A 23,185-nucleotide genomic window follows, 5' to 3' on the forward strand; every position below is an offset into this window, starting at 1 on the left:
CCCAACCGTAAAAGTTATATTAAACTACCCCCCGTTTTAAAATAAAACCCTGAAACAGAATGTGAAACTTACCGAGCGGTGCAGGGTGGGCGGGCATTCAGGCCTCCTCTTCCTCCGATGTTCCGTCCTCCTCCTCCGGCGCTCGCGAACTGATAATGGCCTGGGCGCATGCGCAGTAGCCGTAGTAGAAGCATTATGATATTGCGCATGCGCCCAGGCCATTATCAGTTCGCGAGTGCCGGAGGAAGTGGTCAGGACATCGGAGGAAGAGGAGACCTGAATGCCCGCCCACCCTGCACCGCTCGGTAAGTTTCACATTCTGTTTCAGGGTTTTATTTTAAAACGGGGGGGTAGTTTAATGTAACTTTTAAGGGTGCATTCACACTACGGAACGCCAGCGTGTATCACAGCCGTACACGCCGGCGTTACAGCAGGGCTGCCGGACACTTCCCATTCATTTCTATGGGAGCTGGCATGCGAGCGCTCCCCATAGAAATGAATGGACTGCTTTTTTCCATTCATTTCTATGGGGAGAGCTCGCATGCCGGCTCCCATAGAAATGAATGGGAAGTGTCCGGCAGCCCTGCTGTAACGCCGGCGTGTACGGCTGTGATACACGCTGGCGTTCCGTAGTGTGAATGCACCCTTACGGTGCCTTTTATGTATGTATGGAAGCGGCACGCAGACTTTGCCGCCGCTTCCATCCATATATAAGGCGCACCGGACTATAAGGCGCACTTACGATTTCTGAGGAAATCGTAGGTTTTTATGTGCGCCTTATAGTCCGGAAAATACGGTAAAATAGAAAACTTTATTCACCTCTCCCAGGTCCTCCATTTTCAGCGCCAGAAGCTCGATTCCTCTGTCTACAAGTTCCCAGCTATGACATGCCATTTGTGAACAGATCACCACTGGGGCCTGTGATTGGCTGCAGTGGTCACCTTATACAAACAGGATATCACTCCTGACATCATGCGGGGATCCAGTAAACAGAAGAATGGTACTTCCAACATGGGAAACAGAGGACCCGGGAATGGTGAGTAATATGTGTTTTATGTTATTGCCCTATATTTAGACCAAATAAATCTTTTTAAAAAGAGTCAGACAACCCCTTTAAATGATTATCACCTGACTACCTGCAGTCACCACTAGAGGGAGCGTTGAAGTTCAATGCATACTATTTCATCATAGTGTTCAATGTATCAACAGTATATAATTTACTCCTAAGCTCCCTCTAATGGTGAATAGAGGAAGCAGGAATTTTTGTCGGTGAAGAGGATCAGAAAATTACAGCTCTGATCACTATAAAGATATATTAAGAAATAAATCATCACAGAATTAAAAAAAAAAAAAAAAAAAAAAGGAATGGTGTTAAAAAGTGAAAATTTACCTAGCAGTTTAGATGAGTGAATCAATAACAGTACCCCAGTTACAGTCATACATTGTTAAGCTCATTCACTGGGCAGTATATTAAAGTTTTTATGCCAGTTTTCTCATGTGAAAAATCCATACATTTCGACACATCATTTTGCACCAAAAAGTTAACTTTTTTCCCTTTTAATATTGCGCACACCACTTTATAGAACACCATGATCTGACCGATTTATTATAATTTATGCCATGAAACTGGCATAAATTATACCTGAAGTCTATGTTAGCTGAGACCGGGCACAAGAATAGGCCCCAGATGTGCCACAAGTGTTAGGCAGACACCTATTAATAAATGTGGCACATCTGACTCTAGCGAGGATTAGATTAAGATTGCCAAGGAAAATGCCAGTCTTACTACACACACCTACTAAGCCAACCAAAAGTGAACCTCAGACTTGTAGGATTAATTCACCCGCTATATAGTCTTTTCATGGCTAATATATGGGATCAATGTGGAATCGCTATGCATCCTGCCTAAAAAAGCGTCAGACTATTCCGCCTGGTTATGGACAGACGTCAACCATCATGAAAAGATCTATTCCAGACACTATTTGCAATGTTTCTTCTATCTGCTGCCTGTAGAACAAACCCTCCCTCCCCACTAAGCTTATAACATGTGTTTTATATAATACATCAGGAAAGTCAATGAGGGCCAAGCTGTGAACTTGTCTGTAAACATAAAGAATAGTTCATGGAGGTGCACATTACAATAGTGACTGACTTGGTTATTATTCCCAGATTATGTCCTTAGGGTTCTTTGGGAACCAAGATTTAATCTATAGGGAGCTAGCTTCCAAAAGGTGGTGCTAAGAGCAAATTCCTCTTTTTCACCCATGAGGTCTTATTTGCATATTCCTTACCCATAATTCTTAGAAGCACTTGCATAGTCTAATGAGTGCCTGTACCTTCTTACCCTAATGTTACCCTTTCTGGCCTACATCTAGACCTCTCACACAGACACATTCTCACTGATGAGAGACAAAACCCTTGAAGGAGGTGTCTGTGGATGGGAGTTATATTGGCTTGGTTATTATTCCCAGATTAAGTCCTTAGGTTTCTTTGAAAACCAGGTATTAATTTATATGGAGCTACCTTCCAAAGTTTGGCACCAGGAGCAAACTCCTCTCTTTCACAAGGTCATATTTGCGTATGTCTTACCAAAACTTTTTAGCAGGTCACACATGATCTAATAAGTCCCTGTATCACCTCTATTACCTCTTGTGACACACCTTGAAACTGTATTTTATCAGAATAGATCCCAAATTCTGTGCTACGTAATTTTATAACATATCTTTATTGGACTTCAATACACAGGACAAAATTCTGAAAGTAAGCTTCCAGCACGTTTTACCCCTCGAAATGTTCCCACCACTAGATAGGTGCCCTGAAAGCTAGCAAATATGAGCATACAATATGTTGCCATTTAAGGCCATAGCATCATTTAAAACATGAAGTTTTATTAAGATTTAATTGAAGGTTTCAGCTTGATGTTTCCTTACCACAGAAGTGCCAAATTTGGAGGGGCTGCCACACTATGTTCTCTGCAGCACTGTAGTCACACTCGGTGCTTGAATAGCCTGATCTTTTACTTAAAGGGATTGTCCAGGATTAGAAAATATGGCTGTTTTCATCTACTCAGTAAGTGATATCACATCCAATGGTCATATGGCTTTCTTGCAGCTCTGTCCCATTCATTTGAAAGGATGTGATGTCACTTACTGAGACAAAAGCAGCCATATTGTCTAATCCTCCCTAACCCCTTAATGTAATTGAAACATTGATTATGGGTTTTTTCTTTGGCCCGGAATGTGGCTACATGCCACAGAGAACAGAGGCATATCATGAAGTTCCTGGGCCCCAATGTAAATCCTGTGCCATCTATAGAACTGGTCTCCCTAAATTGGAAAGAGACATCTTACAAGTTCCTTAAGGTTCCGGAACCAGGTGAAACTGCATCCCCTCAAGATACCTCCCAGACAGAGACCATTTGGGACTTTTTTGGGCTGTAATGTTCCACAACTTCCTCTCATGTGCAATTAAATCCCATGGATGAACTATTTATTTAGGATTTGGCACATGACCATTGTACATTGGGCTTAGCAGTATACTGCTTACGCTCAATACTCAACAGAGAGTGAAGCCTAAATGCATGTGGCATGCTTGGGATATAACGTTCAGAAGCACTAGAGCCATCCAGGAACACCAACAGGGGGGGTTGAGGAGGTTTGTAGATAGCTCTAACCCTTGTATAGGTATGTAAATAATCAGCACAGAATTTGAGACTTAAACACTAGTCTTGGTTACCATCATAGTGTCACGGTCACTGGGGTATACTCTTCAATTCATGCGCCAGCCATAAGTGTACTTACAGGAGAACTCCCCTTTTATCCAACATATTACAACATTATAGCGTTTAAATTTATGTAAAATTTCAGTACTAATTTTTTTTTTATTATTATTATGATTTCTATACTCATTTGAGACAGAAAGCTAAGTGCAGTGCATTTTGGGAACCTGAATAACATCTATACAAGTATAGCTAAGCTAATTCAGATACGTTCTTCAACTTTTTGTGTAGATTTTAGAAATTAGTTAGAAAAAATTATTTTCCCTAGCAATTGACCATGGCTGATGATACTAGCAAGAATGCAATAATAACATTGGCCCATGTACCCAATATCGGAATAAAGACTATATAGTATTGATGCAAAGAATGTACAGATGGGAATTCAGAGTATATGTATAAACTTACCTACCCAACATTCACTGACTATATGGGGAATAATTTGGAGAATATAAAGTGGGACGCACAATTCGTTCACATAGTACACAATATGTACTCTGAAATACTAAGAACACGAAACAATACAAATAATACATTTTATAAATGGCAGCCAGCTTACAGTACATGCTGATGGCTTCAAGATAGTAATAATAAATCTGTGCCTATATGGAAACTTGGGCCCCTATTTATTCATTCTGACAATTACTTCCGACTACTCTGTATGGCATCTAATTCTCATACAATGGGTTCAGTCCTGGTTCCTACTTAAATGTCTAGTGGTATAGTACTGCTTACAGGTCAATGGTCCCATTTTTTGCATGATTGTCATATGGATGAATGGTGAGTCTTAAAATGTCCCTTGATTTGGGATTGAAATGATTAATACAATAAATTGCCGCTTCCCATATCCAAAAACATTCAATTTTGGAATTCCACAAATCGTGTAAAAACAAGCAGATTAAACACATAACCTTACCATGCTATACATTCTGTACTTTCACAAGTCTTCTGTACAACTGTTCATCAAAGCTCCTACGTAAACCCCATCTATGTAGCTTGAGCTGATTTTTTAATGCACTAAACCCTGTCCAACATACTTGGCTCCTAATGTTCATCCTTACCTATCATTATTAAATAGAAAATATGTAATGTCTTTTCCCCAGACCCCCAACCTACACAGAAAACCTCCAACATAATAAGTGAACATTCCTGCCAGAACTAACTTCAACTCATCTGGATTGTGTTCCTCAAAAGGTTGTAGGTTCCTCAGGCAAATAATGAGTTATGTAGTCTCTTTAGATTCAACATTAAGAAGATTCCATGCGCTGCCACTTAGTGCTAGATCTCCTTTATTAGAATAATGTGGGAGACGTGGATTTCAAGTGGAGAAACTTCCCTGGGCTCTATTTTCTGATGTGCTCTGAGGTCAATTGACAGTCTGGATCGTGATTGGGGTCATAAGGCACCGGCAGAGGAACCCCAGTTCTCCGATCAACACACCAACATTTTCCACGTTGTCCATCAAGAGCTGGGTGGCACTAGGAGAAACAAGCAAGAGTTAAGTCAGTCAACCTTATTGATATGTAGATTTACCATTTATGGTACATTAGTTCCAAATACATATTTATGATGTTGTGCTCTCCTTCATCATCCGAACTCTAATATGGTTCTTCAAAAAGATCAATTTTTAGGGCATCTTAGTAACCAAACTGAAATCAAAATAGCAAATTTATGCAAACCAAAAATAAATCATAAAACAATTCTAAGAATTGAAAAAAAAAACACATGACCATATTAGATGTGATTGTAATTCCTTCTGAGCTTCTAGGCCTTCATTAAACCTGGAATGGAAGCAGTAAGGGGTATCTACAGGTCTAGGTAATGAAGAAGCCAAACATTGTCAACAAACCTTGCCCTAAAGCTATCAATAGATATTTCAGTACTAAATTGCTAACACATTTTTGTCCTTTGAGGTAAAGACCTTAAAAACCATAAATAAAACACATAACCTCCCTCACCCTCAAAAATCACCCTCTCAATATTAATTCTTGCGATGCTAGCCTGGATCTAATAACCCTAATATAAGTAAGGGGCTTTAGTACTAAATTGAAATAGTCAAAGTTTCTAGTGGGGCCACCTCTGGCAATAGCAGTGGTGGATTTTTTTTTTTTACCCACTGCCACCAATTTTTTACTATCCCTGTACTGTGACATCATAGTATCATTATCAGTATATGGTAAGTGATCAATGTAAACTATCATTATCAGTATATGGTAACTGATCAATGTACCTGTTTGGGGTTGAAGTTTCCATCTCGGTCACAATTTGGAATTGGGTAATTAAGAAAATCCTCCTGTGTCTTGGTCCTTAGAGAAGCCAGTCTATCTAGTGCCATATTCAGTGACATGTGACACGTACCCTAGAAAGAACAACAATGTATGGTAAACACCACCGAAATAAAAAGGATGCTCCCTAGGTGGACATATTTAGGATAGAGAAGTTTCCAGACTTAGAGAAACAATCCTGCTCTGTTACAAAAACAGAACCACCAGTACAGAGGTTATGGGTGGCTGTTATACGGTTGCAATAACAAGATATTTGGAAAATACAGTCATGTTTAAGATCCTTGTGTGATAATATATAATAATATAGCAAGTCTCACTTATGGGATCAAAGCTTAGTTATGGATATCATCGCCATGCTGAAACTGGTAGCATCATACACCCCACTTACCATTTGGACAGGAAGGTTGTTGACTGGTTTTTGGTTCATAGAGTGCTTTTTCATTCTCTGCATGGCATTCCCTTTCACTTTTGCCTGCTCTTTTTGGATGCAGATCTTGTCGTTTATAGGACAGGGATTTAAGCTGATATTTGGATGGTCGTCTTCAGCTGAAAAAAAATTATAAAAAATGAATCCATTGATGAAGGTCTTGCAATGTTGTATGACAGTAAATTCACCAGAAACCTTGGTTATCATCTCAAGACTTTTTGCCTTTTAGTGCAGTTACTAAGACCTTTAGATTTGATTTTAAGACTTTCCTTAGTTTAAGAAGGACTTTTCACCACCAAGTCTTTGCATCTTGACTCTGGCACAGTTGGATTTTTTCTCTAGCCCGTACAATTTCTGCTCAATTATGACGTTAGTTTCAGCACCTAGAAATCTGCTTAGTTAGGCTCTCTGCTGTCAGGTGGGTGGTCCTAGGCTGAAGGAGACATCCTAGCACCACCCACCTGACAATAAAAAGTCTTATTAGCATATCTGGTGCTGAAACTAACAGTACTGATCACTTAGTAATGGTGGAGGCTAGAGAAAAAAATCCAACTGCGCTGGAATCAGTCAAGCAGCACCTATTGAAGGATGCAAAGACTTGGAGGTGGTGGAAGGTCCTTTTTCAGTGTTCCTTTCATCCGTTAAGTTTAGGGCTAACAATAGGGTTACAATCATGGTAGATATCGTCCTTGTCAGAAGTAAACATAGGGTTAAAACCACAGTGATCCAACGCATTCCATCTCTATAATATTTAGATTGATTTTTCCAAGGAGATTTGTTCCAAGCGGCCTGTCGCTGGCAGAAGAAGTTTTGCGTCTCTGTAATTAACTCCAAAGCCTTCTCTCTTTTAAGAGTAAAACTAAGTGTTGGAAATGGAGATTTGTAAGAATAAGCAATAGGATCAAGGTCTTGCCATCTGATATGGGTAACCTCACAATGGACCACATTTACTAACATGCAGGTAAAGGGGATTTTTTACACATAATGGGCCAGATTTGTTGAGACATTTTGTACACCAGTCTTAGGGTGTGCCGCATGACCTGGCATGCATACGCCGTGTGAGATTTTTAGCGCCGTATATGCTTCCATTGATTTCAATGGGAGTTAGTCTCGTATACACCGCGTTATTTTGCGGCCGTGATTTTGCAGCCGCAAAATCATGGCCGCAAAATAACGCAGCGTATATGAGACTAACTCCCATTGAAATCAATGGGAGCGTATACGGCACTCAAAATCTCACACGGCATATACATGCCAGGTCACGTGGCACGTTACTCTGTGTGAATGCACCCTTACCATATATACGCGAGTATAAGTCGACCCGAATATAAGCCGACCCCCCTAATTTTACCACAAAAAATGGGGAAAACTTATTGACTCGAGGGGGGTAAATGAATGACATTCTGTTTGTGCTCATGTTAATCCTAGCCTGCTTCAGGCCTATATGGTAATATCCCAGATGTCACGTGGTCTGGGATATTACCATATAGGCCCAAAGCCTGTGGTAGTAGTAATAGCCTGTTACTGCTAGCACAGGCTTTGGGCCTGTATGGCAACAGGCTGCTACTGCTACCATAATGCTTTGGGCCTGTATGATAATGCCCCAGACATATAATAAATGTCCTTATCTCTACTTTGTTTACAATTTTCTACTTTTAATCCCCTTATCTGTCCTCCAGGGGATGGAGAGCGTTTGCTATCAGCATAAAAAGGTGTCAGTATGCAATCAGTATGTGCATCAGGGCTGTTCACATCTGTGCCCGGTCTCCGTTCTGCAGGTTTCCGTTTCCCGCACAAAACAGAGACAGGAGACAGAAACCTGCAGGACTCCTTCATACCCATTAATTTGATGCCCATTTCATGCTCTCTGCCGCGAAACCGTTTTTTTAAAATCGGACACAGAGTTTGACATGCAGGACTCTGTGTCAGATATAAAAAAAAAACGGTTTTGCGGCGGAGAGCATAAAACGCTCACCGCCACTCACGGCCGAACCTGCTCTGACAGCTTTCCGTCTTCTGCATGCAGAAGACGGAAAGCTGAGAACGGAGACCCGAACGCTAGTGTGAACATAGCGTCAGTCCGTTTATAGTCTCAAACTGAATTCAAACGGACGGATGGCATACTGATGTGTGAACCAAGCCTTAGATTTCTGCTGCTGGCTGCACAGCAAAATAGACATCAGATTTTTTTCTGACATGTATTTTACCAGGTGTACATAACCTAAGATGTCATTAGGCATAACAAACATTGTAAGGCTAAGGTGAAAAAGCACAGTGGAAAATACTGCGGTGGAAACGCATCACGTTTTTCTCCAAAGCCCTATTATACCTATATGAAACACACCAGGGTTTCTGTGGGTAACAATAACTTGCTGCAATTTACAATAACAAACGGTCTTTAAAATCGCAGCAGATATTTTTCTGCAATGTGTGGATGGGACTGACCAGAATCCCATCTACTCTGCAGGTACTGTATGACTGATGGGACATAACTGGAATAAATAGATATTGACACAATTGAACAAGATGAAGGCATATACTGTACAAACATGTTTTCTTATTAAGCCCACCCCCATACATTCTGACCAAGACCACCTGCCTAAGGATTTATTATAAGGTGAGAGGTGTCTTGGACACCAGTGCTCCTGAGTAAGACTAGGGGTACACAGCAATTTTGGCTGCGACTTCCATAGCACAACCGAAGATTCCTGAGTCGCTCTGTGACTCCTTCACTAAAGTTAGTGAATGGACTCACATTGTGGCCCCTAGTGTGTCATGACTGTACCTTCGAGTTCCAAAAAATTGAGTGATATTTGACTTGGGGTCACAATGCTACTCTGCTCACAAACCCTAACATTCCACAGGTTACACGTATGGCCATATATGTGTGTGGTTCTTTCTATTCATTCAAGATAAACACTTGTATCTTGCTCAATTGCTCATACATTTGCACACTCAGCCTAGCCAAGAAATGCATGTGCACTAAGGGGGCGTTCACACTACCTGCGCTGTCCACCCTGCAGTTTCCGTCCAAAACCCTGGGGAAACTGGATAGAGGACGGCTTGCCGGCGGTCACCTTTAAAATCCATTCATTGAATGTGTTTTTAAAGGTAACCGCCGGTGCCCGTATGCAGCCTCTCCATCTGGAAAGCATTTTGTTTGCACGGACACAAAGTCGTACATGCAGGACTTTGTATCCATGCAAAAAAAAACGTATTCCAGGCAGAGAGGCTACATATGAGCACAGGCGGTCACTTTTAAAAACCTATTCAAAGGAATGGGTTTTAAAGCTGAGCGCCGGCAAGCTATCACCTGTCCAGTTTCCGGCCTAAACCCCGGGCGGACAGCGATGGTAGTGTGAACGCCTCCTTAGCTGGGAGAAGTGATGCCTAGATGCCTCTGCTTCCAAATCCAATTGCCCGATCCTATTTGCCCAACATCTGCCATCAGGGGTGAGTTGGGAGGACCCCATACACATGAAATGATCGATACATATTTTTAGCTATGTATTTCTTCTCTCCTGTGCGTAATTCTCATTCTTTTCACATCTGCGATTTTATTCAACAGTATTGTAATAAGGATGGCTGGATTATTTATTCAGCCCCGTACTGTGAGCTATTTCTGTTGGTTTTGTAGCTGTTTGCTAAGTTGCAGTTTTTTTCACTTATTTGGCGACCCATTATCTATAGGAATATGATAGAAAGGGTAAGAAGACATAAAGCAGCTTGTTGTACGTGGGGCTGAGTAACACAATACTAAGCTGATGGCTGTCAATATATGTGATATATATTCAGATTTCACAGTCCACCTGGATCTTTTGTGCATTTTTCTTGTGAAAATCAGACATTTTTGCCAGCTCCTCGAATGCAGGATGGCAAAGACGACAGAGAGTTAAGGGATGTGCAGCCTGATACACACTGACACAGACAGAAAGGAGCCAGGAAAAGTGTTAACGCTTTGGGGAGTTGCTGCTTTTGGCAAATTTACTAGTAAAACAACATCAAAGCGGCAGTGTAAACCCCAGTGTTGGGTCCAAGGTGTTAATGGGGTCACCCCTGGCTCCCATACCCTCCCCCACAACACTGTCTGCTTTCTGCTGTTCTGCAGCTCCAGTTCTCTTATGAGCTCATGGAAAGTCTGACAACCCTCCAGAAGGTGCTGGCTGGTCCATGTGTATTTCTCTCGAGCATAGCTGGCCTGACATCCATCCAAGATGGTAATCTCAGAAAGCAGGCTGGATCTGGGCCAGATTGGCAAGTGATTTTCCATCTTTATGGGCAACAGGGGAGGATGTAAGGAATTTTAACGTCTTGGCTGCTGGTTGACTGTGCAGGAAGATACAGAGATTTTTCCAACAATTTTGTGTCTTTTTATTCCTATATGATATTTTGAGCATTATCATGAAAGAAAATGTCATTATAGCAGGGGCTTGGTACATTAATTTTCTGCAGTATATCTACCTTACTTATAATCCTCTCACAATATACAATACCTATCCATCACTTGGCAGTCATTACACTTTCCCTTATTTACACCGCTGTCTGTAGCTGGTGCCCCAGGGTAAGTTCAGACAGGGTTTTTTGGACCGGAACCTGAGGCGGAGGCCACCTCAGGTTCCGGTCCAAAAGCCAGGCAGCCGCGACTGAAAGCCGGTGCACTGCACCGGCATCCAGCCGCACACTCCGCTCCGGATTAGGCCCAATGAATGGGCCTAGTCCAGAGGAAGGTGTGTCTTCAGGCTGCATCTCTTGGCGAATCGGCCTGAAGAATGAGCATCTCACTTCTTTTTTCGGCTCCTGGAAAAAACTCCTGAGCGGTCAGGATTTTGAGGCAGATACAGCTTCAAAATTCAGACCAAAAATCTTGGTGTGAACTTATCCTCAGGGTGGAGACCACTCCACACCTAAAATTGTCAAATTTATTCCACAGGATAAAGAGAATTCTCTACATCCTTTCCTCTCAATTATTCATAAAATGGTTGCCCAGTTGTAGATACTAATTTCCTACTGCAAGCAGCACTTTTCTAGCCTATGGGGTCCGTGTGGTTTCTTAGCTAACCACTTTTTAATGTGTCTAGGTGTCCATTTGGGGGATCCCTAAGTGGACTTCCCAAATGGAATACCAAAGGCAGATGTGAACCAGGTCTAAGCTCCATGTTGTGGAATGCAGCTAAAAAACTCTACAGAAATAAATGCAGTGTAAACACATCATGGTTTTGTTCCACAGTGTTTTTCATTGCATTTTTACCTGCAGGTTTCCTTACCTTATTAGGCTAAAGGCCTCACGTTGCAGAAATGCAGCTTATTTTGTTCTAGATTTTACTGCAGTTTTTTGAGCTAAAGCCAGGAGTGGACTGAGCAGAAGGTAGAAGTATAAGAACTTTCTATATATTTCCCATTCCTTTTGTAGCCATTCTTGGCTTTGGCTCAAAAAACCAAAGCAAAATCTGCAACAAAAAAAGTTGAGTTTCCGCAACGTGGGGCCTTAGCCTTAAACCCATCGGGAAAACACAAGCGTTTTTGAAATTGCAGCATCTCCGCTACAAATTTTTTGCTGCAATGTGTGGATGGGATTAACCAAAATTCCATCCACTGTGTAGGCATTTTAAAACACAGCGCAGGGCCCCAGCCATCCACACATTTCAGAAAAAAATCTGCAGTATAAAAGCATTTTCAAAATCGCTTGCATTTTCGAAAATCGCAGCATGTAAATTATACCTATGAAAATGCTGGTGTTTTCAGTATAGGCATAATAGGGGCAGAAGGTCAACAGAGGAAAAAAATGTGTTGCGTTTCTGCCACGGTCTTTTCCGAAACATTTTTGGCTCTTGCTCACTACGTGGGGCCTTAGGCCTGGTTCACATCTGTGTTTGGTAATCTGTACGGGGAGTCCACATGGGGACCTCCCCAAACGGACTACCGAACTCATTGGCAGTGCAATGTGCAGTGACTAGAATGGGGTCCGTGTGCTTTCCACACGGTCTCCGCACGAGTCATGTGGAGAGGAAAGTAGATCATGAACTACTTTTCTGTCCGCATGTTCCGTGCAGAGACAATGTGGAAAGCACACGGACCCCATTATAGTCTTTGTACTTTCATTGCACGCCACTTGCCAATGCGTTCGGTATTCCGTTCGGCGGGGGTCCCCATGCGGACTCCATTGAACGGATTACCGATGCAGATGTGAACGAGGCCTATCAGTTCTCACCCTGTACACAGGGGATCAGCTCTTTATCCATCTCTGTCATCAATCTGATATATGTTTTTGTTTCTCCGCGAGGTTTACTGTCAGCATTTTACCTTCACCATGACTATTTTGGGTGCTGATTCTTAATCTATTGCATTTTTTCTTTTATATGCAAGATCATACAAGACTTTCCTTTTCCAGGGCAAAAAACTGCCTATGATCCTGTATGTAAATACCCTAAGGTAGAGTAGCATTGATATAATGTTCCGTAAATGATCTTTCTTTCAGCCTCAAGTCTCTTTCCATCTTCCAGATTTCCATATGCTTTATCTTCCCATTCATGGCACTTTACTTGCAGGTGATGTGAGCTTAGCCCACATGCGTTTCCTCCTGATATCCAGGAAATCCTTGCAGATTACTCCCTGCCGAAGCTTTATTGCTTTAAACTCGAGGAATGTGTGGCCTGCCTCCAGCTCTCTGCCGCTCAACCTCCAACTGCTGAGAGGGCTCTAGACCTTCTCCTTCTTCCTCCTCCTCCCCAGTGGCTGGCGGCTTTACATGAGACATTTACTTCAGTTGTCCACAGTATATGAGATGCTTTGCACCATCAACGTCCTATAGAAGGATAATAGAACCTTGTGCCTGTCTTGTTAAATCACCTTACAATATATGTACAGTTAAGATAGATTGTGTGTGTAAATGGTAGAATGATAAGAACATTCAATAAGACTACACTGTATGACTATACCTTATTATGATCACTTCACATAATATCCCACTAAAATTCCTTTTATTGCTTCATATAACCTTTTCCCTATAACCTCCTATTTTTCTAAATAACCTCTCCCTATATCTCCTCCTAATACTCCATATAACCTCTGCAGTGGCGTAACTACCGCCATAGCAGCGGAGGCAGCTGCCACAGGGCCCGGGACATTGGGGGCCCGGTGACAGCTGCTACCGCTGCTATCATTATACTCGGGGTCTTTTCGGACCCCCGAATATAATGATTGGCGGACCGGGAGAGTTAAGAAACATAAAAAACATGTTACTTACCTCTCCACGATCCTGCAAAGCCTCCTTCCTGGCGTCTCTGACGTCACATGAACCCAGCCTGCGTCCCGGGTCATGCGACGTCCAACGTCATTGAACAAGGACAGCAGCGCAGAAGGCAGCGGAGAAGACCTGATTACCGGGGATAGGTAAGTAACAGTATTTTTTTATGTTTTTATTCCCCCGGGTCTCCAATTATTATACTCTGGGGTCTGAAAAGACCCCAGAGTATAAAAATTGTTTATGGGTGTCCACAGTGGGACATAGTACTGTGTGCAGGGGCAACTATGGGGTATAATACTGTATACAGGGCCAACTATGGGGGATAATACTGTGTGCAGGAGCAACTAGGGGGGATAATACTGTGTGCAGGGGCCACTATGGGGGATAATACTGTGTGCAGGGGCCACTATGGGGGATAATACTGTGTGCAGGGGACACTATGGGGGATAATACTGTGTGCAGGGGCCACTAAGGGACATAATACTGTGTGCAGGGGCCACTATGGGGATAATACTGTGTGCAGGGGCCACTATGGGGGATAATACTGTGTGCAGGGGCCACTATGGGGTATAATACTGTTTGCAGGAGCCACTAAGGGACATAATACTGTATGGAGGGGCCACTATTGGGGATAATACTGTGTGCAGTGGCCACTAAGGGACATAATACTGTGTGCAGGGGCCAATATGGGGGATAATACTGTGTGCAGGGGCCACTATGGGGGATAATACTGTGTGCAGGGGACACTATGGGAGATAATACTGTGTGCAGGGGCCACTAAGGGACATAATACTGTGTGCAGGGGCCACTATGGGGGATAATACTGTGTGCAGGGGCCACTATCGGGGATAATACTGTGCAGGGGCCACTATGGGTTATAATACTGTTTGCAGGAGCCAGTAAGGGACATAATACTGTATGGAGGGGCCACTATTGGGGATAATACTGTGTGCAGGGGCCACTAAGGGACATAATACTGTGTGCAGGGGCCACTATGGTGGATAATACTGTGTGCAGAGGCCACTATGGGGGATAATACTGTGTGCAGGGGCCACTATGGGGGATAGTACTGTGTTAAGGGGCCACTATGGGGCATAATAGAACGCGCAGAAATGCGTAGGAGGGGGTCGATCGAGGTCTTCGGTGTCGGTCGGGGGGGGGGGGGGGGGGGAATGTCAAAAGTTCACCACGGGGCCCCACCATTCCTAGTTACGCCACTGAACCTCTCCCTATATCTCCTCCTATTACTCCATATAACCTCTCCCTATATCTCCTCCTATTACTCCATATAACCTCTCCCTATATCTCCTCCTATTACTCCATGTATCCTCTCCCTATAGCTCCCCCTATTACTCCATATAACCTCTCCCTATATCTCCTCCTACTATCCATATATCTGTGTCTATATTCCTTCCTAGTACTCCATATAATCTCTCCTATATCTTTTGGAAATCACAGCATATCTGCTGCTTGTATTTTACCCCAAAGTGGGGATGGGATTCATTGTGACATTGTGTAAAATGCAGCGTTTTTTTCCACGGTGTTTGCGCCACATGGGGCCCCGGCCTCAATCTGAATTTTCCAAAAGTTTAACTGAAAACGCTCTAAGTAACTTTTTCTGCTACTTCCCCTATAAGTTTTCCATTTACTGTGTAATGTAAAAATCCATATGTGTATATCCATTGTGTTCATGAAGTTATACTTCAGTCTACTGTAGTCCCTATGTCTCGCTCTGTACAATGTACAGATGTTGGAGCCCTTAAATCCTAATGATGAAGAAATTCTTCTGGTCTTTTTAAGAAAACAGGTGAGAATTTAGGAGGTGATATATGGTGTGGGGAGGTGGGTGAAGGGATTTTGCACAGCTCATTAAAACCTGTGGCTATGGTACCATGCCAAAACAAATCTGCTCTGGTTTGTCAACCTTTAACATTTTCATCGCCAGTCTCTAGAGATTTTTTGTGACTAAAATGTCAGGGAAACCTTACTAAAGCATTATTCACTACAATTTCTTATTTCTAATTTTGTCTTGCAGAACTACTGAGACAAAAAAGGTCATGATTAGGGATGAGCGAATACCATTCCATCGAGTAGGTATTCGATCAAATATCAGGCTATTCGACATATTCGATTTCGAACGAATACCACGCAGTAAATGCAGTAAAAATTTGTATCCCCTCCCACCTTCCCTGGAGCTTTTTTTGCACCAATAACTGTGCAGGGAAGGTGGGACAGGAAGCAGGAAAATGTAGGCATCAGAAAAAAAAATAGGAAGAAGTCATTGGCTGGCTAAATCAGGTGACCTCAGATTTATAAGAGTAGTGGCAGCCATATTGGTGTCAGATGCGGTTTGGTGAGATAGGGAGAGATATTGTGATCAGGGTCAGAGAGAGATTTTAGCTTCTGCTAGACAGGATAAATCAACAGCTCTTTTCAGAGCTACACTGCAGGAACAGTGTATATATACTGAATCTGCCAAAGCTTCACAAAAGCTTAAAAGAATAAAGTCAACATTACTGACAAGACATAGTTCCATGTGTATGTGCCAGGTCACAAGTTCCTCGTCCTCCTCCTTCTCTTCCTCCAACACCACCACCATCACCGTTAAAAAATCATTTTTAAAAACCCATTAATGTTTTAGGGCTCACCCCAAGGGCCTGACAAATAATGTTTTAGGGCTCACCCCAAGGGCCTGAAAAATTATTTTTTAGGGCTCACCCCAAGAGCCAAAAACTAAAACTTTGCTGGTTAAAGGCTCAATTCACCCAAAAGGGCCTAAAACACTGCTGGTTAAAGGCTCAACTCACCCAAAGGGCCAAAAACATTGCTGGTGCAAGGCTCAACTCACCCAAAGGGCCAAAAACTATGCTGGTTAGAGGCTCAACTCACCCAAAAGGCCAAAATCTATGCTGGTTAGAGGCTCAACTCACCCAAAGGCCAAAATCTATGCTGGATAGAGGCTCAATCCACCCAAAGGGCCAAAAACTGAGCTGGTTAGAGGCTCAACTCACCCAAAGGGCCAAAAACTATGCTGGTTATAGGCTCAATCCACCCAAAGGGCCAAAAACTAAGCTGGTTAGAGGCTCAATCCACCCAAAGGGCCAAAAACTATGCTGGTTAGAGGCTGAACTCACCCAAAGGGCCAAAACCTATGCTGGTTAGAGGCTCAACTCGCCCAAAGGGCCAAAAACTATGCTGATTAGAGGGTCAACTCACTCAAATGGCCTAACATTCTGCTGGTTAAAGGTTATACTCACCCAAAGGGCCTAACATTCTGTTGGTGCAATGCTCAAATCAATTAAAGGTGCAACGTTTAGATGGCTTCTTTCTAAACCGAGGGTAACTCCTTTCGGTAAGATCTGTTGGCTGTTTCCAGCCCTGATTATCCTGGTTGATCTTGTTCAGTAATGAGGCCAGTTCAGCATGAGGATCTTCTACGTTAGGTTGTCCATGCCCACTATTGTGCATGAACAGCGCTCTTCTTATTGGCAAATACAGATTTATTGGCATCAAACTCACACACAACGCGTTTCGGGCGTATACCACGCCCTTCTTCAGGTGTAATAGTTTCTACAATCAAATAAATAAGTATAATGTAACATCAACAAACATGCATTGGGGAATATTATGTCAGGCATATGTTAATAGAACAAGTAAAAGGGACTGGTTAGTATATATATAAAAAGAATCTTTTGGAGGCCAGTGTATTTGGGACATCTACTTAAAAGATAGAGATTGTCATCTCCTAACACTATTGTGTGCGTACCATGACTGTTTGAACGTTTAAATGTGTTCTGTGGCGCAAATATGCATATAGATGCTGGGTATACTTCTTTTCCTTTGTTTGTTGATGTTACATTATACTTATTTATTTGATTGTAGAAACTATTACACCTGAAGAAGGGCGTGGTATACGCCCGAAACGCGTTGTGTGTGAGTTTGATGCCAATAAATCTGTATTTGCCAATAAGAAGAGCGCAGTTCCTTTTTTGCCGGATTCATCCGGATTGGTCCTCTGTGTATACGCTTATACACCCATGTGGTGTTAGGAACATGCTGCCTCAACCCGAAGATTAACCCTTCAGTCTCCTTGTACTGCGATTTCAGAGTTGTGACTTGGGCTCACAACCCTACAAGGTGAGCGTCATTCCTCTGTTTAACGCTCTAAACGTTCTTAAAAAATACTACACTACGGTCTGCTCGGTGTCTATATTCCCTTTTGTTTTTGAGACACTATTGTGCATGAAGACTCGATCACAGTAAATGTCCTTATTTTTCTCCAATTCAATCTCTGAATGAACTGCTCTGAAAGATGGCCTAGGCACTGCTGCAATGGCAATCACTGGGTTTTCCTGTTCTGGTTCCAAAGAATCTTGTGTCTTACTTGAAGAAGAGACAATTCTTAGACTGACTGCTGGTTGCTTGTGCTGCAGCGTTTGGAGTTGGGTCTGTCAGCCTTGTGATGAACTCCTCATTCTGGATCCCATTACTTTCAACAGTCTCTAAAGTCTTTTGACACTTTGAATTTTGTTCAGTTCCAAACGATTCTGTGTTTAGATTTGGCTCAGTCGCAGCTCCAGGACATGCCTTGGAAGGCAAGGTTTCCTTTAGTGGCTCCATCTCAGCAGGATGATGATGGTGAAGCTTGGTTAAATCTGGTGTCGGAAAGGGAAAGTGGTTTCTGATCTACATCTAAAGCACTGGAGCATGTTGTTTGGACCATTAACACCTAATCAGAACCCTGTAGAGGTAATGTAGAGTCCCATATTAGAGGACCATTACCGCTAGTAGTGGTTGCAGTCAATTGTCCACCTTTGCGGTCCTCTAAGTAAAAGTTACCCCCAGAACTTAATGCCAAATTGTTATCAATTTCACAATCAAAATCAAGGTCAATGTCTGGGTCCTCAGTACAATCCACTGCATCAATCCAACACAATGACAGTGATGGTTCTGGAACCACCGTTTTAGGGGCTAACAATTGTAAAGGGGCTAACACTCTATGGTGCAAGGCTCAACTCACCCAAAGGGCCTAACTCTTCTGGTACAAGGCTGAACTAACCTAAAGGGCCTAAAACTCCGCTGGTAAAAGGCTCAAGTTACCTCAAGGGTCTCAATCTCTGCTGGTAGCTCAGCTTAAGGGCCTCTAACTTAATTTGGAAGGGCTCACGTTAAGGGCCAGAAAAGTAATTTTTGGAGGTCTCACCACATCTCACACACACAATGACAGTTAAGGGTGGGAGCTGTTAGATTTCCCATTGCCTATGCCATTTGTGGTTGTCATGGGCAACGTGATTTAAAGGGGTGAATGCTAATGTTTCTTTAGCTTTAAATTTGTGTTTCTGTCCATACTATTGTGGAGGAAAGAAGGTTTCCAAGTATTTTTCAACTTTCATAGAGGTTCTATTGAGTTTGGAAAGTGTCTAGTTGATAGGCTGTGATAGTGGGGTAATCCTGGTACTTGGGTGTGTTAGATGCCCCCAGACATGCTTCCCCTGCTGATTTCCTGGGGTGTCATTGTGGACTTGGTGACTCTCCTTAGTCGAATTATGGTTTCCCCTGAAACGAGCATTTTTTCCCCATAGACTATAATGGTATTCTATATTCAGTCGAATAGTCAAATATTGAGGGTCTACTCGAAACGAATATTGAATATTTCATTACTCGCTCATCTCTATTCATGATATAAAGGTAAGGAACCTGTCTTCATAACAGATCCTTACTGAGTATGGGACTTTTATAGGTTACTGATGAGAACATAAAGGGATTTACCATCAGGCAAGGAGGCTCAGCATGAGTAAAATAAATAACTAGAAGAAGCAATACTCATCCCACCGATCCCACACTACTCCCGTTTCGATGCTGCCTGGGGCCCTGCCAGTCTCTACTGTACGGTCTCCCTCCACACACAGGAAATGCCGCTCATCAGTCACTGACTGAGGTGGGGGTAGGGGGGTGACTCCTGTGGCCGGTGACTGACTGAGCTGTCATTTATTTCTTTTTAATCCATTCTATCTTTTTTTTTACCTGGTAAAAAAACCCTTAAGGGTAAATTCACACTGAGATTTTTAGTCAGGATTTTGAGGCCGTATCCGCCTCAAAATCCTGACCAAAAAGACGGCTCCCATTGAAACCGCTCAGTTCTTTTTTCTGGGAGCCGGTTTGTTCCGGCTCACGGAAAAAGAAGCGAGATGCTCATTCATCAGACCGTTTCACCTCGCGATTCGGCCTGAAGACACTCCCTCCTCCGGACTAGGCCCATTCATTGGGTCTAATCCGGAGCGGAGAACGCGGCTGGATGCTAGTGCAGTCATGGCTACCCGGTTTTTGGTCCGGAACCTGAGGCGGCCTCAGCCTCAGGTTCCAGACCAAAACACTCCGTCTGAACTTACCCTGAGTTCACACAGAGTTTTTTGGTCAGGAATTTGGTCAGGAAAAATCTGCTTCAGGAAAATTCATGAGGCGTTTTTGGAGGTTTTTGAACCATTTTTGATGCATTTTTTAGGCATTTCCACCTGAAAAAAATCCATTATTATTTTTTCCAATGTGTGGATGGGATTAGCAAGAGTCCCATTCACTTTGCAGGTACTGTAAAATGCAGCATTTTTTTCCGTGACGGGATTTAATGTCTCTGACCAAGTGGTTAAAGAAAGTCCTTTCATGAGACCGCCTTTCAACTCACAAGAATTAAAATGGCTAACATGACACAACAACAAGCAGTTAAATGCTTCGAATGTTCGATGAGTTTAACCCCTTGGCGTTCGGCCGATTACACGCATTCCTATGCCAGCGAGGTATTTGATTGAATACTACTCGCTCAACACTAATAGAATCCCTTTAAAGTGGTTGCCCGGGATAAAAAGACATTTTAGCGTTAAACTAAACACCCATCCCCCATCGACTTGATAAATTACTTTTAGTAACAAAACTTGATATTTACCATTATTGCTGGAGTGGTCACATGACCGCCTCAGGCACATCTTCATGGTATCCTGTGATGCTCCGTCTCGCCGCTTCATACTATATCCTTCCTCTCTCTCCTCCCCCTCCTCCCATCCCCTCACGTCCCGTACCCTCTCCTCACTACAACCCTCCCTGTCATAATTATCTTCCTTCCTGCGTCATCAGTGATGCGTGCATAGCATTTCTTCAACTCAGGCATGCACAATGGACTTCACGAGCGATTGTGGGCTATTGCGCATGCGCAAGTTGCCTACGAAGATGGCTGAGAACCAAGGAGCTCACTGAGAACCCCAAAAATCACTCAAACACTGCGAAAGGTATTTGGTGGCTTTTATTAACCCATCAATAGCACTAACTGACCTTTTTTGAAAAATTATTTATTGCCCGGAAAACCCCTTTAAGAAACTACCCAGTATATTTTTATATACTGTAGACACACTATGAGATGAGATGAAATCTAGGAGCAGAGTCAAGATAATTAGTATCGGCGGAAGGTCCATATATTTGGAGAAAGGACCCCACCCTGCTTATTTGGGGTTAGTGTCTGTGAATAACAGATCAATTGTCTGCGGGTCCCTGAAAACTGAACACCACACATATACTGTCCATGATTTTCACAGACCCATCGATTTTAATGGGGCTCCGTGGTCCACAAAATAAGCCAAAATGTAGCATACCTCCATCCTTTTTCCAAAACGTAGGTCTGCATGCATAAATGGGTCACAATGCTGACCGTGATTGCAAACCTGTGAATAAGGTCCTAGATATTGCTACAAGGCAACACAAAGGCCAAAGCATGTGGATGACTGTAATGTAGAAAGAATCCATAAGAGGTGAGGACATCCAAGAGATTTCAAAGTTATAAGATGTCATAAGTCAGGCATTGATGATCCACAGGAGGTGAACACCGCAGGAGGGAAGGATTGGGCATAAAGCTTGCATTGTATGATCGGCCCCATACTGTGTTTCTTGGTATTTTTGGGCACTGACAGAACACAGTGTTTGTGTCTGGTTAACATTTAACTGTCCTAACTGAGGGTCACATTTAAGGTCACGCAAAGAGCAAAGTCTCATTTACTCCTAACATTGATATACTTGACTTGTCCTAACTTTCCCTCTTACATCTTTGTGTTTATTTGTTTCAAGTCAATTGAATGCTTAGAGGTTGTTCACATTACATTTCGATCCAATTAAAGAGGACCTTTCATGTCTTCAGGCACATGCAACTTTTTTTATCACTAGAAAGCCAACAGTGCACTGAATCAGCGCACTATCGGCTTTCGCATTATGCGCCACAGCTCTGGAGATATTGGTGCCAATATAATGACATCCATGTCTGCCCACTGTCAGAAGGGCGTTCCTGACAGTCTAGCTGGGCTGTGAGGAACACCCCCCAGTTCTACTCTATGGACAAGTACAACTGGGGGGGCCCCCAGTACTAGTGTACGGACGAGTACAGTGAGGAAGGGGGGGGGGGTCATTCCTCACAGCCCAGCTAGACTGTCAGGAACGCTCTTCTGACAGTGGGAAGAGATTGGTGCTGTTATAATGGCACCAATATCTCCAGCCCCAATTTTGATTGTAGGTTCCCCATTTCAGAAATATCAGTACCTCCTCTATCAATACCATTATATAGTCAGGAGGGTGGCCTTACTTCTTAGTGTCATCACTAGGCAGTGGGAAATGGCCCCTGACAGTACACCTTGATAGTCTTGTACTGTCAAGGGGCCATTGCCCACCATCCAGCGATGACGATGAGTTGTAAGTACAGCGATATCAATAGCCAAACCTAACGGCACCAATATCTTTGGAACCTACAACCAGTTATATAGTATGCATTGTCTTAGATGACATGAAGGTTCATCTTTAACTTTGGAGGTCTGGTGGTTCTGAGCCGTAATGCACTGAAATCCACCTTGTACTACAAGACCTATTCCATAAATAATAGACCTTTCTAGAGTAAATGCATTGAAGGCAATCGTAAGGGTAATAGGTAAACTCAAATGTAGTCATTGATTTAAAGACATTCCAAGACAATAAAGTGACCATAAGTAGTTACTATACTATTAGGATCTCCAGGGATCAGCTGAAAACTGTAAGGAACCCTGGCAGCAAGTGTTCAATGTGTTTGCAATGCCACCACAGTGGACAAGACGCATTACATAGTCACCCTTGAAAGCAGAGGACTGTTTGTGGCAGGTCCTCTAGAATCAGGTATGATTCTGTAGCTACTCTGCAAACCCTAATATGGTTTCACAATTGGGTCGCTAAACTACCAGTTCAGCTCTACATAAATTATAGTCACTGACTACAGCGTCCAAACATCCTACCTCTCATCATTAACCCTTTAAACTATGGTGACATGTACCTGTAGTATTCAATTACGTTTATTGTTCCATAAACCACACACTATAGAAGGGAACAGTGATATGGAAGTTCTTTCCTATGCCTTGACTTTCCATAAAGGCCAAGATCAAATCATTCATATCTTTACG

At 42.8% G+C, this 23,185-nt stretch overlaps 1 protein-coding gene across 1 annotated transcript in view; it reads right to left on the reverse strand.

Moving 5' to 3' along the window:
• Nucleotides 1-4,761: 4,761 nt before the first annotated feature.
• Nucleotides 4,762-23,185, reverse strand: part of IGFBP4 (insulin like growth factor binding protein 4) — a 29,220-nt gene continuing 10,796 nt past the window's right edge. The window contains exons 2-4 of the mRNA XM_075278685.1: nt 6,449-6,606; nt 6,006-6,134; nt 4,762-5,253 (exon numbers count right to left, since the gene is read on the reverse strand). Of these exons, the coding sequence (XP_075134786.1) occupies nt 5,119-5,253; nt 6,006-6,134; nt 6,449-6,606 (422 nt within the window). The 3' untranslated portion in view covers nt 4,762-5,118. The remainder of the gene's footprint in view (nt 5,254-6,005; nt 6,135-6,448; nt 6,607-23,185) is intronic.

The sequence above is a fragment of the Leptodactylus fuscus genome, chromosome 6, assembly GCF_031893055.1.
Source record: "Leptodactylus fuscus isolate aLepFus1 chromosome 6, aLepFus1.hap2, whole genome shotgun sequence".
NCBI classification, from domain to species: Eukaryota; Metazoa; Chordata; class Amphibia; order Anura; family Leptodactylidae; genus Leptodactylus; species Leptodactylus fuscus.